Below are 17,383 nucleotides of genomic sequence, written 5' to 3' on the forward strand. Positions count from 1 at the left end.
TTTAATTAAAGTGACTTGAAAGAAAATGGAGAAAAAGTTATACCCTGAGTCCTTGAGAAAAATACAATCTCTCTCAAGTAGTTTTCCAGTGGCTCAGTTCCTGCGACATTCCCATGCCATAGTCAAGCCCTTGGTCATGGCCAAGTGAATTCCTTCATAAAATAACTGGATAAAGGCCAGCAGGAGGCAGATGATTTCTTCTCCAAAGAAAAACTGGGGTTCTGTGGATGGAAGGGGGGGATGAGAAAGTAGATGTAATGAGTGAAGACTCTCAATCAATCGGATGATTCTAAGCTGTTTATTAGGTCCTAGAGCTGTGAAGTGCAGATGGTTATGGTCACTTGTCAATCACAGGAAGCTCCCTGGAGGCCCTCTACCTTTGTTTCCATTATCCTGGTGACCAAGCCCAGTGTGGCAGAGACGACATGGAAAGTCCTCCAATTTAGTTTTATACCTCCAGCCCCTTCTCTCTTGTCCACCACCAGCAGGTGACTTATGATCCCTTAGAGGAGATGCTTAGTGTTTGACGCTATCTATGACTCCCCCCGCCCCTGGGAATATATCATTTTTGACCCTGAAGCCCAATCTTTCAACCAATGAGATTCAGTATAGATTCTTTAGCATTCTTGGATATCCAACCCTATAAAACAAGGTCCCAGAAAAAGGGGGCATCTCCGGTCACAAGAAAGATGTGGAGGACACACGGACCCTTTTGCAAAGCGCCATCTGCCTGGAGCTCTGTAGGTGGGACAATCTTAACCCCACATATAATTTGTGTTTAATAACCTCAACATGAACTACTCAGAAATGAGGGAAGTCCTTCAGGGCCCTGCTCCAGGCCTGTCCAGACTAGACTTGGGGTGAAGGGTTTTCCTTGACCTTGGCCAAGGGGAGGCGGGGAGTTGCGTGTGTGTATGTTGGGGGTTGGGGGGGCTAGGCAGGCCTAAAGAGAGCAGACTGGCATGTACAGAATAGGGTAAGAGCAATGAAATGGGGCTTTTTAGTCTCTTATGATGAGGGACAATGTTAGGCAATCAGGATGGGGGTGGGGGGTTAAACCGGAGGGCCAAATGCCAGTCAGTCCACACCAGCGGGAGCGGGCAGCCTTCGCCTCACGGGTCCCTGGGTGAGAGGGGCACCAGCTCCCTAGGCCAGCCTCCGGGGTGGCCCGGCTGCGTGGGGCCCATCTCCGGGGGCCATCCTGGGGCCCAGGGGGCGGGGGCCCGGAGGGGCTGGGAGAGGGCCAGCCCGCAAGCCCAAACTGAGGAGGGGGCGCTGACCGGCGCGGGTCCCTGTCTGGGAAGTGCCAGCCCCTGCGCCCACCCATGCTGGGGGCCAAGCTCCCAGGCCCAGGGGGGCGCCCCAACGCTCCACTCTGCTCGGGCACCCCCGGGCCCTTGGGGACCCCACGCTCGGAGGGCGCTGTCCGGCGCACGCGGCCCACCCCCCTTCTCCCGTGGGGTTCACCGTCCCCCACCCGCGGCACTGTCTGCGGCCCCCGGACACAGGAGGGGGGCCGGGAGGCGGAAGCGCGAGGGGACCCCGACGAGAACCAGCCCGAGAACAGCGCGCCTGCGCGGCCGGCTAAGCCCCAGGCTGTGGCCGCGGGCGCGTGCACGGCCCTGAACTACACTTCCCAGCATGCCCCGGGGCCTGCGTAACCGGCGGGGGCCACGCAGGGAGCCTGTTCCGCCGCCAGCGGGTCGGGGAGGAGCGAGGCCGCGGCTTCCTCGCCCGGCCAAAAGGGGGCGTGAGGGCCGGATCGCGGAAGCGGCGCCTCCGGGACTTGTGGGAAATGGAGTCCGCCTCGCTCGCAGCGGGCGCCCTGCTGGTTTCTGGGTAGTGAGGCGGCCCCGGGGTCAGGAGGACCCGAGTTCGAATCCGGCCGCATGACCCCGGCCAAGTCGCTTCGCGCCCATGGCCTCGCCAGCCGTCCTGATCCCTCGGGGCCACCGGACCCATATGGCTGCGGAGGAGAACCTGAGGCCGGGCTCGGCCCGGCCCTCCTGCAGGAGGCAGGACAAGCGTCCCGCCGCGCTGCCCTCGCCCAGGAGGGTGCCAGGGCTGCCCCGGGCCGCGGGGGAAGGGTGGAAGCCCATCGGGCCTCAAGTCACAGGCGGCGCCGGGTCCCGGTCGAGATTGCGCCCTGCCCAATGCCGCCTTCGCCCCAGCACCAGGAAAGCGCTTTCGGGCCCTTCGCCCGCCGGGGCAGCCCCGGCCCGACAAGGACCGAAGCTTCGGGCCGTCTGCCCGCGCGGGCAGCATCACAAGCCGACTCCCAAGCGCTCCGTTCTTTGAGCTTCGGCCCTGTGGAGCCCTCGGGCACCCGATGGTCAGCAACCTCTGCCCCTAGCCCCGGTCGCGCTTCAGCGGCCCCAGCCGGGGACAAAGGGAGGCCAGGGACGGCGCGGCGGCCGCCAACTTTGGTCCGTCGTTCCTTTGCTTGCGGTTGAATTTGGATCGTTTTGAACCAACTGCCTTTCGAGCCAAGCGAAGCCCGGAAACACAAGAATATAAATGCCTTCATCAAAAACGCAAGAGCGAGGGACCGGCAGGGTGGCGGTCATCCTGGGGAAGCCACGCCTGGGTTCCTTGCTCTGAAGTACTGCAGAGTTTGCCAACACCCCACTCGTGTTCCTCTCAGCGGGTGAATGAGCCCACGAGGAGCGCAAGAAATTTGTATAGGTCCTCAAGGACTTCGACGTGCAAGTGACCAGCCAGATTCACCTTGAGCAGGAACCTCCTTCCATAGAAAATCACTTCAGGGTTCATGAAACTTGAATTTTACCGATTTACCGTATTCAGTTAAAGAGCAAAAACAATCTGTTGTGAAATCTAGCGACAAGAACCATTCAGTAGACACCTTATAGTGTTCCTTTGGGGGAAACAGAAGTATGGTTCCTCAACATTGGTCTGATGTACCAGTGCTATTCCTTGAAAGCGACTTCCAGCAATCGCTCATCTGAGTTAGCTTAGAGTGACAAGTCATTTATGACATCAGTGCAGTTCTTCCTAACCCTATGGCATGACTCTTGAAATTAGTGGAAAAAGTTTTAACTATCACCTTTCCAAGTCATATGTATGATTGATTTAAACTATAAAATTATTGTTGATATTTAAATAGTTGGAGATTATGAATCATGTTTACTTCTCCCCTTAATCTTGGTAACAATAAACAGTAACTTTTAGCACCTTGAAAATTTAAGATTTGATTTCATTCTACACTCCACTACTACTCCAAAGACCTAAGAGGCAGAAGGGGCTCTGGGATTCCAGATGAGATGAGACCACATAGAGTTCAATGGCTCCTTAGTCAGAGCTCTCCTTTACGCTGATCCTCTGCCCTCCTTGCACCCTCCTCTCCCCAAGTAACACCACACACACACACACACACACACACCCTCACCAGGGGGTCAAAGAACCCTAAAAGAAGAGGGTACAAGGCAGCAGGAGGTCTGGGGAAGGGGAGCAGAGAGAGGGTCTGGAAGGCCCCTTGGCAAGGAGGTCAGGGGCACTAGAGGCAGAGAAGGGCTCCAAGTGGACACTGAGTCTGAGAAAGCAGGATGACTGTGTTCTGAGTCTAAGACCTGGGGAGGATTCTTTGGATCTTTGGTAGAGCTTGGGCTTAGAATCAATGAAAGGAGACAAAGAGCCTGGGATCTGATGGGACAAGCAGCTGTGAACCTTAAAAATATAGGTTTAATATAAAATAACAGAAAATATAGGTCAGTCATGAAGTTTATTTTGTAGGATTTACTGTAAACTTATTGGCAGAGGCCATCTGTCCAAGATGACCACCATGAACCCAGAGAGAAGGGTCAAAAAAAGGATGGGGAGCTCATTAACCTTCCCAGGTGGCTGGCAGTGAAGGCTGCTGACTATTATGGGACCCGATTGCTCATTCAGAATTGTCTTCCTCATACAATAGACCTGGATAACCTGTTATTTCCTCCCCAACTTGAAGCTTCCTGAGGGCAGGACAAGTTTCCCCAGCTTTCTGAGTTTGTAATTACATAGGGGAGATAGTCATGGATCTTGACTTCTCACCTACTAGAAAAGGAGACATGAAGGCCAAGGACTGTCTAAAGAATTTAGCAGGAATATAGTTTTGAGAAACTTCTTATACTTTGACACAACCTGGAGCCAGGGGTCAGATCAGGGGCCAGGCAGGAGCTTTGGGGCCTGCCTCCAAAGCAGGGAGAAGGCCAAACTCGTGGCTCCACTAGGCGGAACAGTCTGAAGGTAGAACAACTGAATCTCTGACCAAAAGCTGGACTTAGGGAGACAGGTCAGCTGGGTCCTTGTAAATATGGTTTAAATTTTGGGAAAGGATGAATCTGGGGAGGGAAATGATTGTACAGTCCATAGTAGGGAGCATGCCAGGCCTGGCAAGGAGGATTGTTCCAGATCAACCTGATGCAAATGGAGCAGGGGAACTCTGGAGAAAGGGAAATACTCTAATTACAACAAATGTGGTAGTCCTTTCCTTTTCCTGTATTGTTTTAAGTAAACCTGTATAAGCAAGGAATGGGCCTTGAAACTGTTAAACCTTCCCTCTATTGACTGCACTGGACTGCCAGGTAATACTCTCTAACCAGGGGGCTCCAAGGCATCTCCCTGGGCTCAGTCAGGTCCATGTCATCAATCCCTGAAGGTCCCTTGAGGTAACAAAGATCCTAACTCCCAGTCACACTCTTTCAGCTAAGGTGCTACACAGTCTTTAGAATATCTTCTGAAGGATTTAAGGTTAATCTATACCTTTAACTCCTGCAGGCATGTGCAGAAACAAAACCTTAAGTCATAGAGTAAGCCTCCAGGCCCTCCCTGCCTAGGTGGGCCAGGCACCCTAGAAAGCCTCTGCCCACCCTCTTCTCCAGCCACCGGCCAATGGCTGCTCCCTGAGGTGATCACCAGCCCAGCCTGCAGCTTCTTCTTCGGTGCTTAGACTACCTTCTTAAAAACTCACTTTCTTGACCTGGCTCAAGAATTGGTAAACCGTGAACTTCTGGAGTGACCAGTGAAGCAGTAAATTCAAAGGTAAGCCTATCCTTACCCTCTTGAGCCAGACAGCCTTCCGTGATTCTTCACCCATGACCCTCCCAAGCTAAGCCCCCCTCGTCATTCTGGTGACTTCAGAAGGAGCTTCAGCACACAGCCGGATGAGGAGGAGGATAGTACAAACAGCCAGCAGAAGCCCAGAGGTGTGCAGGGGGCTGGCTCAGATCTACCTGGGACCTGCAAAGATCTGACTTGGAAAAGGCAGAGATCCCAGCTCCAGGGAAGGTAGAATTAAATGATCTCAGCACAAAAAAAGTTCTGACTGCCAGGCCACCCCCTCATGGAGGGGTGCAGCCCCAAAGGCCTACAGGATGGGCTGTTTTCCTCAATTCCCACCCAGATCCAGGACCTCAGATTCCAGTCCAAGCCCTGCCCTCCATCATGGGGGGGGGGGGGGTGTATTCCCTACTGGAAGGCTCCACTCTTCTGCCCTAGCCCTTCCCAAGCCTCCCAACTCCATCCCAAGGCTCCTATCTCACCAGGCGGGTCATCTCTGAAAGTTCCTCCCCACCCATGCTTTCACTCTTTCTCCTGCTAAGCAGAAATATGTTCACAATGAAGCCTGGGCAGCACCCCAGCAGAAAGAAGGGGGTCCTATACTTTGATTCACTTCCAGCATAAAGGTCTTTAGGACAACTGGAAATCTATGTACCATCTGCAAGTGTAAATCCAGACTTGAATTTCTCTTAATATAAATTGTAATGAGATTGTGCAGGTCAGCTATGGTCTCCCATGAGGGTAATTAGGACATTTCACCCTCTGGGGGTGGATCAGCCCTTTAATTCAGAATACACTTCAAATTTCACATTAAGATTTGTTTAGGAGCTGTAAGAATAAGAATTAGTCATCACTGGCTCAGAATTATCCTCTACTACTCTCTGAACATAAGCAGAACAGAAGAACAAGTAATATTTCTATGGATAATAATTCAGAAATATATTCAACTGGACTGATGGCATTTCACTGGCAAGTTTGCTCTAGAGTTACTCAAAAATTCACTACAATCCTTTCAAATCTGCACTGGCCTTCTCCTAGTTCATTCAACTTCATGTGTGCGTGTGTGTGTGTGTGTATACGTGTGTGTGTGTGTACATCAGTCAGGGAAAAGGGCAGAAGCCCAGAGAGAAAGTACAATGCCCGATGCAGCTGGCAGAGGTGGGGCCTGAGGACGCCTATTTCAGAATTTTGTCTGTAAACTCATTTGCTTAATGCAAACTTAGGTAGAGCAAGCACTGGCTCTCCTCATCTTCTTTTGTGTATCACACAAGTCATTTGTCCCAAATCTCTATTTTTAACAGAACCAGATAATTTTGTTGAGCACCATTTCTGCTAAAATCGATTGGATCCTGTTAGGCGGTCTTCCTTGAGGACTGGAAGAGGCTTTTTAAAGAGACAAGGGAACATCTTGTTTTAAAAAATTATTTTTATTTGTTCCATTAAGTATATTTTTAGGGGCATCTAGGTGGTGCAGTGGATAGAGCACTGGCCCTGGAGTCAGGAGGACCTGAGTTCAAATGGGACCTCAGACACTTAATAATTACTTAGCTGTGTGACCTTGGGCAAGTCACTTAACCCCATTGCCTTAAATGAAAAAAATTTTAGAAAAAAAAACATTTTTTTAATGATTATTTTCAAATTCCAGGCAGTTTTCATACAAAGAAATCAGTTACTTATAGTCATATGAAAAAAACCATCTAAATCATTATTGATTAGAAAATGCAAAGTAAAACAGTTCTGAGGTCCTACTATTTCCTGGTGAGTGTTTTCTACAAAGGGACAGTTTACTGGGAGGGTTTGGACAAGAAGGTAAAGGCAGGGCAGCTAGGTGACACACTGGATAGAGCATCAGCCCTGGAGTCAGGAGGACCTGAGTTCAAATGTGAACTCAGACACTTAATAATTACCTAGCTGTGTGGCCCTGGGCAAGTCACTTGACCCCATTGCCTTAAACAAATAAAAAAATTAATTAAAAAAAAACCACAACAGTTCAGTTGGTGAATCATTTGGGCCTCAATATGGCACTTTTGACTATCATAAGAAAAAAGATTTAAGGTTCCTTAGAGCAGACAAAGCTCCCAAACAACCAAATTACTGGTAACTGTGGAGCAAACTGACTCAAGTCTGCACCAAAAATGAAGTCATCCAACTACATCTATTTATTCAACACTCCCTCACAAGAAATTAAAGAGCTTTTGCACAAATAAAACTGAAGCAGTCCAAATTAGAAGGAAAACAGGAAACTTGCAGAAAAAAATTTTGGTGAACAGGTTTCTCTGATAAATATCTCTTTTCTCAAATATATAGGAACAAAGTTAAATCCATAAAACTATGACTGACCTTTTGATTAATAACAGACTTAGGGCTCAAAGGAACCATAGAGGAGACTGAGTCCAATCTCCTCCTTTGAGAGATAAGTAAACAGAGCCACAGAGACCCCTCCAGAGCTAGACAGCAAGAGAGCATCCAAGGCTGGACTTCGGCCTTGAGCTTTGCAACCAAAACCTTTTCCCAAATTCATTACAACACAATACTTTTATCTACTCTTCTGAATATCAATTTCAATAAAAGGAAAAGTGATGAAACTATCCATGCGTGTTAATGTACTGAATTTTCCATGAGAGTTACGATTCTAGGAAAAATAATAATACCTGGCATTGATATACTGGTCTAATGTTTACAAAGCACTTGACAGAGATTGTCTCATTTGAACCTCTCATGGACCCTCGGAGGTAGAGGCTATTAGTAACCCCATTCTACACATAGGGAAACTGAGGTAGGAATAAGTCAAGGGTCCCTCACCTAATTAGTACCAGAGACTTCATTTGAACTCAGGTCTTGTGGATTCAGAGACAATCCCTCTATCCATTTTGCCAGTAAAAGTCTAAAAAATTATACAAAAAGAACTATCCAAAAGATAACAAAACACTTCTACCAGGACTTCATATGCCAACTAACATTATGAGACAAATCACTGGGGTGTGGCTGAAAAAGTTTTGGCACAGGAATGCCATGGAATATTTTGGGGGAGTCATAAGAAACCTTATGATTTCAGAGAAAGATCCAGTCCATTTTAAGGCTTGATGCAGAGCTGCAGGGATGCTGCATTCACTCAATAATGAGTTTTATGTCCCATTAGAGCTTTTCAATGTACACACATATCCAAGAGCTTGGTGAAGGCCTAACACTTATTGCTTTTATAAGATTTTTTTTTCCAGTGTGTCTACTGTTGGGTCAAGTGGTCTCCATCTTCCAGGGAAAGACAGACTCCTCATGGACATTCTTAAGTTTTCTCTCCACTGTTTCCTCTGATGTGAAGGAAGAGATGAACTTGAGCTGAAGACCTTCCCACATTGAGTATATCCAGTATTTGTTCCCAAGAGGAATTTTCTCATGCCTAACGTTTTGCATTCCATCTGAATCCCAGGCCACATTCAAAGGCCACATTTCTATCACATGTGAATTCTCTAATGGGAAACAAAGGATGTCTTTAGCCTCATGATTTTTTTATATGGAGGATATGAATGAGGCTTCTTTTCTCCTTTGGATTCTCTGATGCCTAGTTAAGGAAGAATGTGCATTGACATTTTTACTACATTTCAAACATTCATAGAGTTTCCCTCCAGTGTGGATTCTCTGATGATTAATCAGGAAATAGTGAGCCCTGAAAGCTTTATGACATTCTTGTCATTCATAGTGCTTCACTCCAGTGCATCCTCTGATGTTTAGCAAGATTGGAACCATATCTGAATGTCTTTCCACACTGATTGCATTCATATGGTTTCTCCTCAGTGTGGATTCTTTGATGTTTAGTTAGACTATTTTTGCATGTGAAAGCCTTTCCACACTGATTGCATTCATATGGTTTCTTTCTAGTGTGGATTCTCTGATGTACAGCAAGATTGGAACCATATCTGAATGTCTTTCCACACTGATTGCATTCATATGGTTTCTCTCCAGTGTGGATTCTCTGATGCGTAATAAGGGAAGATTGGACACTAAAAGCCTTTCCACATTCATTACATTTGTAAGGCTTCTCTCCTGTGTGGATTCTCTGATGGACGGTAAGTGTATCGTTATCCCTAAAAAATTTGCCACATCCGTAACATTCAAGAGACTTCTCTCTGGTGCGCATTCTCTTCTGCTTATTGGAATGATTTCTGAAAGTTCTTCCTCGCTGAGCACATTTATATTGTTTCTCAACAATGTGGCTTTTCTCTTTACTGTAATGAGAAGAGTCATTCCAAGAGGTCATTTTCACATTTGTACTCATCGCAACATCAAACCTGGTCCCAGCATCTGATGGAAACAAACAAATGTATACACACACATTTATAAATATATCCTCTTCCTTCTCTTGGCAGAAAACAATCTGACTGACATTCAAATTGCCCAGTCAAAAAGAAAAGTCTTCAAGCTTAAATGGTCAGAATCAATCATTTTAAAATGCCATATGCTATAGGATAATTTCATTGAATGATCTGATTCAAATCCCAGCACTAGAGATTACAACCCAAACCCAGACACTGGGTGTGTTCTGTCCACCACACTGGACAGATGTTCTCCATTGGACTTTCACTCCTTTCATCAAATGCCTTTTAGTGATAACAATTTTATTTTGTTCTGATCTGGTGATCATCCTACTCTTCTGATCAGTTTTGATGCTCTATTCCATAGTCATTCTATATAAATTTCAAGCCAACCTGAGACAAAGATTTACTGTTTTCCATTATCCTGTAATAATTTTCAGAGTTATATCCACCTTATAATCTATCTAGATCTCTATATTATCTCATTTGTTGCAGATACTCTCAATATTCTTATTTATGTATCATATCTTTTATTATCTATCATATTTTCAACATAATAAAATTTCCCTGGTGATCCCGGTTAGCATTTTTTGGTTACTGTAGATGAGACTCCATCATGAGTATCACGCTTAGGTTTTTTTTTTTTATTTCTTGTGAGGCATATTAGATTCTTTCCTAGCCCATTTCATGCCCATGGTTTCAGACATGCCTAAACCTTCATTTGTTTTCTGTTACTGCACTAGAGCAATTCCCTCCTTCACTAGTTAACTGTGAACACATCTCATCAGTGATATAATCAACACATCAAGATGGTATAGCTGAACCTGATTAAGATCCAAGATCCCTAGCCAGGTACATTACAAGCTAACTTAAAAAAATCATTGAAAAAATCACAGACATTGTACATTCTATCACAGACAGTATATTTTTCTTGTTATACTGTTAAGGCTTTTTTTTTTTAATTTGACCATATCTTCTTATGGAGACCTAGTGGTAGAGGTCAGAAAAATTGATACAGGTTCATTCTCAAGGTCTCTCTTAAATGCTTTGGAACTGATTGTGCATCATGGGTGCCCTGGCACAAGACCACGCAGCATGATTTACCTTCATCAGGAAGGGGAATGTGTTCTATGAGCAAGGCAGAATGGAAGCAGCACAAAGGAAAAGTGAGATAGGTAAATTTCATGGGTGCCCTGGCACAAGACTATGCAGCATGATTTGCCTTCATCAGTAAGGGGAATGTGTTCTATGAGCAAGGCAGAATGGAAGCAGCACAAAGGAAAAGTGAGATAGGTAAATTTAGAGTTAAACAGCCCAGGTGTTCCCATGGACTATTTGTGCCCAATCTGTGGCAGAGCATCCTGAGTTGTTATTAGTGTGATCAACCACAGTTGGACACACTGTAAATTGTCTCTAACAGAGCAAAGCTGTCTTAAATCTTCTTCAATAACAAACGACAAGAACCAACCAACCAACCAATGTCAGTACTATGAATTTGATTTCCAAAAGAACTGGTTGGCTACCCAGATCAGTCCTTTTGTAATGACTTCCTGCTAAAAATGTAGCCAGCATTTGCAAGGTAAAGAAAAAAATATAAAGTTAAAGGCATCTTCTTTTAAAAAGGTAATTCTTTTTATAAATGCAGTTTCAATAAATAAGAAAACCAAAGAAATATATGCAATTGATTTTCAATTTCATTTATCAATTATCACATTAACGGTCATCAGCCAATTACAAAAAAAAATACATTAAGCCACTTTTATTGTTGTAAATGGTGATTGAACTCAACATGAAATATAGTTCCATCCCTCTCCAGGAGAGCTTATAATATCCTCCTTCCCTTTCTCCCTCATACATACATTAGGAACCATATCATTATATTCTGGTTTGAAAGCCAAAAATACAGCTGATGGTACAGCAGATGGACAGCTCAGATTCAAACAAAATTTAAAATGAAGAATATCTTTTTCTAATTGGGAATCCCAATACACTTTTTTAAATGGCTATGGAAAGGAATTCTAAGAATAAGAGATTTTGGAAGACCCAGCTCCACTCTAGGGTCATATTGGTTCACTACATTGACCAGTTTTCTCTGGAACTGAACCTTTTATTACTTTTGAAATGATAAGATACCATTTCCTTCTTGGACCATCCCTTCCTCAGTCATTTGACACTATAAGGGCATCACCTTTATTTCCGTTTTTCCTTTTTTGTAACAACAAATAGCATCTGTGATCATTTCTTGTGCCAAGGTGCCTTGTTCTTTGATCTCTTTAGAAGTCTCCTAGTTATCACTGAATCAAAGGACATAGAGTGGAATAACTTGGAATATGTTTAATAGCTGCAATATGTACAACAGACTATTACATCTCTTCCAAAGATGTTTCTTATACATATGAAGTTGTTGGGTTCTCCTTTCTAATACATGCACTATCCTCATATTTTAAGGGGGAATTTATCCCATTCTCTCTTATGACAATTCATTTTCTTTTCCCATCATATCTTATTATCTTTCCTCTCTATCCCTGTCTTACTCTTTAGAAGGGGAGAAAAGGATAGGATCAAAACTAATCTTCTATAAGTGAATGGCACAATGTCCACCACTCACCAGACTTGTCTTCCTTCAATCCCAGTCCCAGATAACTACCTAAAGGGTCTCTTATCTTTCTAATCTCTCCTTTTTGAAGAATCCTCTAGGGTAGAAATGGATTTTTCACCATGAGGCAGGGTGATCCAATGGACAGAGCAACGAGCCAGCAGTTGACCCTGAGTTCAAATTCAGCTTCAGACACTTACTAGCTCTGTGACATTGGGACCATCGCTGGACTCCTTGGCCTCAGTTCATCTAAGTAATGGTAAGGGTAATTAACAGCTCCTGCTTCCCCTGGTTGTTGTGAGCTTCAGATGACATCACATTTGACAAGCTCTTGGCCCACGGTTGGCACCCTATAAATCTTAGGTCTTATCCCTGTCATCATGACTGTGATTCTTTCCACTCTGCCTCTTCTCTCCTTCATAGACAACAATCATCCTCTCTTTGAATCCATCTACATGCCTGATGAAGATATTTCCAAGCCTAAACACTCTCCTTTGACTGGATCAGTGAAGCTTCAGTCCCATGATATGCTCATCCTTGGACCATGCCCAGGACTGTGAACTCTCCTAGGTGTCCAATGGATGGGTTTGCTTAGCTCAATTTCCTTCTCTTATCACCTGTAAATAGTTATCCTAGAACCTTCTAGCCCTGCTGATATGACCAGAAGCAATACAGCAGGTAACAATGGCTCTAGGCTTCTGGTTCTGCTTTGGGAATACCTAGAAGTGTCCCCTTGCCATCTCCCAACATGGCTGTTACCTCCACGAAAGTAGCAAATGGGAGGGAAAGAAAAGATAGCTGAGAGAAGCCAGAAACTTCCCTGAGCTCTTCCAGCCTTCCCTTAAAAACAGCAGTAATCAAGCCTCTACATGGATTCTGGAGTGACAGAACCACAAAAAGATAGAGGGAAGTATTTCACAGCTAAATATATTTTGGAAAGATTCAGGAAAGGTCTGTATCATTCGGGTATAGGGAGAGCTTGGCCCAGAGCAAGTGGATGTGGGGAAGGCAACAGGAGGCTTCTAGCCACCAGCAGATCAGTAAATCACGGTCCCTACCTATATACTGGTTCAGCAGGCCAATGACACAGCAAGCTAACTAAGAGGCCTCCAGGCCTAGCCTAGAAGGTGAACTGGGAGCACCAAAATCCCAGTCCAGTGGGGAAGGTGCTAAAACCTGGGGATCCCAGTTCATGGAAATTTAGTGAGCAGGTCTCTGACTTCCAGCCAAAGAAGCATAGGACATTATACCCCTCCTGGGTAATACTGTCTACCTTAGCACTCTACCTTAAAAACTATGAACTAGGCTAAACATGAGTAAGAAACAGAAGAAAACCTAACGATAGAAAGCTAGAACAGCATTAAAAAAAAAACCCAAAACACCTTCCCAGAAGAGAACATTGGGAAAAGGCCTATATATGAAATCCCAGACAGGAAAAATTGGTCACAAGTCCAAAAATTCCTCTTGGAAGAGCTCAAAATAAGAAGTATGCAAGAGAGACTCAATAGTTTGGAAAAGGAACCACAAAAATAGAGTCAAGAAAACAATTCCTTTAAAATACAATTGGGTAAATGGAAAAGATGCAGAAATGAGCAAGAAAAGAATTCCTTGAAAATTAAAATTGGCCAAATCGAAGCTGTTATAAAACATCAAGAATCAACTGAGCAAAATCAAAAAAATGAAGAAAATGTTAAATACCTAATTGGAAAAACAACAAACCTGGAACATAGATCAAGGAGAAATGATTTAAGAACAACTGGACTACTTAAAAGATATGAATTAAAAAAGAGCCTGGACAACATCTTTCTAGATATCATTGAGGAAAATTGTTGTGATATCCTAGAAGTAGAGGTAAAATAGTCACTGAAAGGATCTGCCTATCACCTCCAGAAAAGGATTGAAAAATGAAAATGTCAAGGAATACTGTAGTCAAACTTACAGAATTATCAGGTCAATTATGCAGGCAGCCAGAAAGAAACAATTCAAATACCAATGAGCCACAGTTAGGATTACCAGGACATGGCAGCCTTAAGATCAGAGGTTCATATATTATGTTATTCTACAGGGCATGGAGATTGGATTACAATCAAGAATCAGCTACTTGCAAGATAAAGCATAATTTTCTGGGGAAAAAAGCTAAACATTCAACAAAATAGGGGACTTTAAAATTCAATCTTCAAATAAAAATCTCAAAAGATGCCTAAAATGGTAAAGAAAGAAAAATGCTATATAATAAGGTTAAACTGTTTATAACCCTACATGGGAAGATGATATATGTAACTTTTGAGTAATGTATCTCTATTACAAAGAGTATGCTTAGATAGAGGATTTCAGCATAAGTTGATTTTGTTGTAAAGATATTAAAAAATTAATTAAGGCATTAAAAAAAAGAATTGTACTGGGAAAAGCAGAAAGGAGAAGGTAAATCAAATCACATGAAGTGCCATAAAGGGTCCAATACAGTAGAGGGAATAAAAGGAAGGGGTGAAAATTGCTTGAATCTCATTCTCATCAGATTTGGCTCAAAAAAAGATTTATATATACATATATATATATATATATATATATATATATATATATATATACTTAGCTGGTTTTAGATTTTTATTTTACCTTATAGGAAATTAGGAGGAGAAAAAGAAAATAAAGGGATAGGAAGGAGGGTAGATTTAGGGTGATGGTGGTGAGAAACAAAACACTGGTGAGGACAGAGAGAATGAATGGAAAAAGAAAAGTACAAATGGTGGAGAAAACAGGATGGAGTGTAATACAGAGTTAGCAATCATAACTATGAATGTGAATGGTATGAACTTGCCCATGAAAAGGAAGTGCATAAGAGAGTGGATTAAAAAAACAAATTAAAAAGCAACAATATATTGTTTATAAGAAACATATTTGAAGCACAGAGATATACACAAAGTATATTGTGCTTCAGCTGGAGTTTAAAAAAAAAAAGCAAGGACAACAATCCTGATCTCAAACAAAGTAAAAACAAACATAGATCTTACTAAAAGGGTGAAGAAGGAAACTACATCTTGCTAAAAGTTACCATAGACAATGCAGTAATGTCAATATTAAACATATTTGCAACAAGTGGCATAACATCGAGATTCTTAGAGAAGAAATTAAGTGAGTTACAGGAAGACAAAGACAGCAAAACAATACTAGGGGGGACCTCAACCTTCCTCTCTCAGAGTTAGATAAATCTAATCACAAAATAAACAAGAAGGAAGTGAAAGAGGTAAATGGAATGTTGGAAAAGTCAGATATGATCCGGGTAAAACTGAATGGGGATAGAAAGGAATATACCTTTTGCTCAGCTGTATGTGGCACCTACACAACTGGCCATGTACTAGGACACAAAAGCTTTAAATGCAGAAAAGCAGAAATATTAAATGCATCTTTTTCAGATCATGATGGGAAAAAAATCTGTGTTATAAAGGACCATGTAAAGACAGACTTAATATTAACTGAAAACTAAATAATTTTAAAGAAAGAGTGGGTCAAAAAACAAATTATAGAAATGATAAATAATTTAACTATTACAGTGACAAAAATGAAACTACATAGAAAAACTTGTGGGATACAGCGAAATTAGGGGAAATGTTTTTTCTCTAAATGCCTACATGAATAAAATGGAGAAAGAGGAAATCAATGAATTGAGCATGCTACCCAAATAGCTGGAAAGGGAAAAAGTTAAATATTCCTATTTAATACAAAATCAGAAATTATAGAAATCAAAGGAGAAATTAATAAAATTGAAAGTAAGAAGATTATTGAATAACTAAAACAAAAAGTTGGCTATGTAAAAAAAAACAATAAAGGATAAACCTCTGGTTGATTTGATTTAAAAAAAAAAAAGAAAAAAGAAAACAGAAAACCAAATTAGCAGTATCAAAATTGAAAATGATGAATTCACTATCGATGTCCAGGAAATTAAAGTAATAATTCAGAGCTATTTTGATCAATTAAATGCACATAAATCTGAAAAATCCAAGTGATATAGATGAATATCTATGAAAATATAAATTATAAAGAATAGCAAAAGAAGAGATAAAATACTCAACTTCTTTTCAGAAAAAGAAATTGAACAAGTCATCAATGAACTCCCTAAGAAAAAAAAATCTCCAAGGCTAGATTGATTCACAACTAATTTCCACAAACATTTAAAGAAGAATTATTTCCAAACCTATGTAAACTGTTTGAAAAACTTTGGGAAAGAAAGAATTCTGCACACATTCCTTCTGTGACACCAACATGGTACCAATACCTAATGAAGAGAACTAGAAAACTAAAACAGAGAAAGAAAAATATAGACCAATATCCCTATTGAATACTGATGCAAACATTTTAAATAAAATATTACCAAAGAGATTACAGTAATTTATCTCTAAAATAATATACTATGATGTAAAAGGATTTCTACGAGGAATACAAGAATGCTTCAATATTAGGAAAGCAATCAGCATAACTGACGATATCAATAACAAAACTAACAAATCATACAATTATCTCATTAGATGCTAAAAAAATCTTATGATAAAATAAGGCACCCATTCCTATTAAAAATATTAGAGAGCATTGGAATAAATGGAGTTTTCCTTAAAATGATAGCAGTCTCTATCTAAAATCATTAGCAAGCATGTTAAGTAATGGGAACAAGCAAAAAGTATTCCTAGCAAGAGCTGGGTGAAACAAGGATGCCTGTTATCACCATTATTATTCAATAGTGTACCAGAAATGTTAACTTTGGCAATAAGAGAAGAAAAAGAAATGGAAGGAATTAGAACAGGCAATGAGGAAACAAACCTCTTACTCTTTGCAGATGATCTGATGGTATACTTAGAGAATTCTAGAAAATCAACAAAAAAAAACTACTTGAAATAATTAACAACTTTAGCAAAGTTGCAGGATATAAAATAAACCCTACATAAATCATTAGCATTTCTATATGTTACCAGAAAAGCCCAGCAGCAAGAGTTAGAAAAAGAAATTTCATTTAAAGTAACTAGACAACATAAAATACTTGGGAGTCTATCTGCCAAGACAAACCCAGAAATTATATGAATAAAATTACAAAACACTTTTCCCACAAATAAAGTCAGAGCTAAACAACTGGAAAAAATGTTAATTGCTCTTGGGTAGGTCAAGCTAATATAATAAAAATAACTATTCTCCTAAATTACTAATTCTGTGCCATACTACCCAAACTATCAAAAACTTTTATAGAGCTATTCATTTGGAAGATCCAAAAGTCAAGAAAATCAAGAATTAATGAAAATACAACCTAGTTGTACCAGATCTAAAACCATGTCATAAAGCAGCAGTCATCAAAACTACTTTGTACTCACTAAGAAATAAGAGTGGTAGATCAGTGAAATAAATTAGGTACAAAAGAAATTCTAGCAAATGACTACAGTAA

The 17,383-nt window shown here is 41.9% G+C and overlaps 1 protein-coding gene across 1 annotated transcript in view; it reads right to left on the reverse strand.

Moving 5' to 3' along the window:
* Window positions 1-8,746: 8,746 nt before the first annotated feature.
* LOC141510160 (uncharacterized) overlaps window positions 8,747-17,383 on the reverse strand; it is a 49,758-nt gene continuing 41,121 nt past the window's right edge. The window contains exon 5 of the mRNA XM_074220183.1: window positions 8,747-9,126. Within this exon, the coding sequence (XP_074076284.1) occupies window positions 8,747-9,126 (380 nt within the window). The remainder of the gene's footprint in view (window positions 9,127-17,383) is intronic.

Source organism: Macrotis lagotis, chromosome 1, assembly GCF_037893015.1.
Source record: "Macrotis lagotis isolate mMagLag1 chromosome 1, bilby.v1.9.chrom.fasta, whole genome shotgun sequence".
NCBI lineage: Eukaryota > Metazoa > Chordata > Mammalia > Peramelemorphia > Peramelidae > Macrotis > Macrotis lagotis.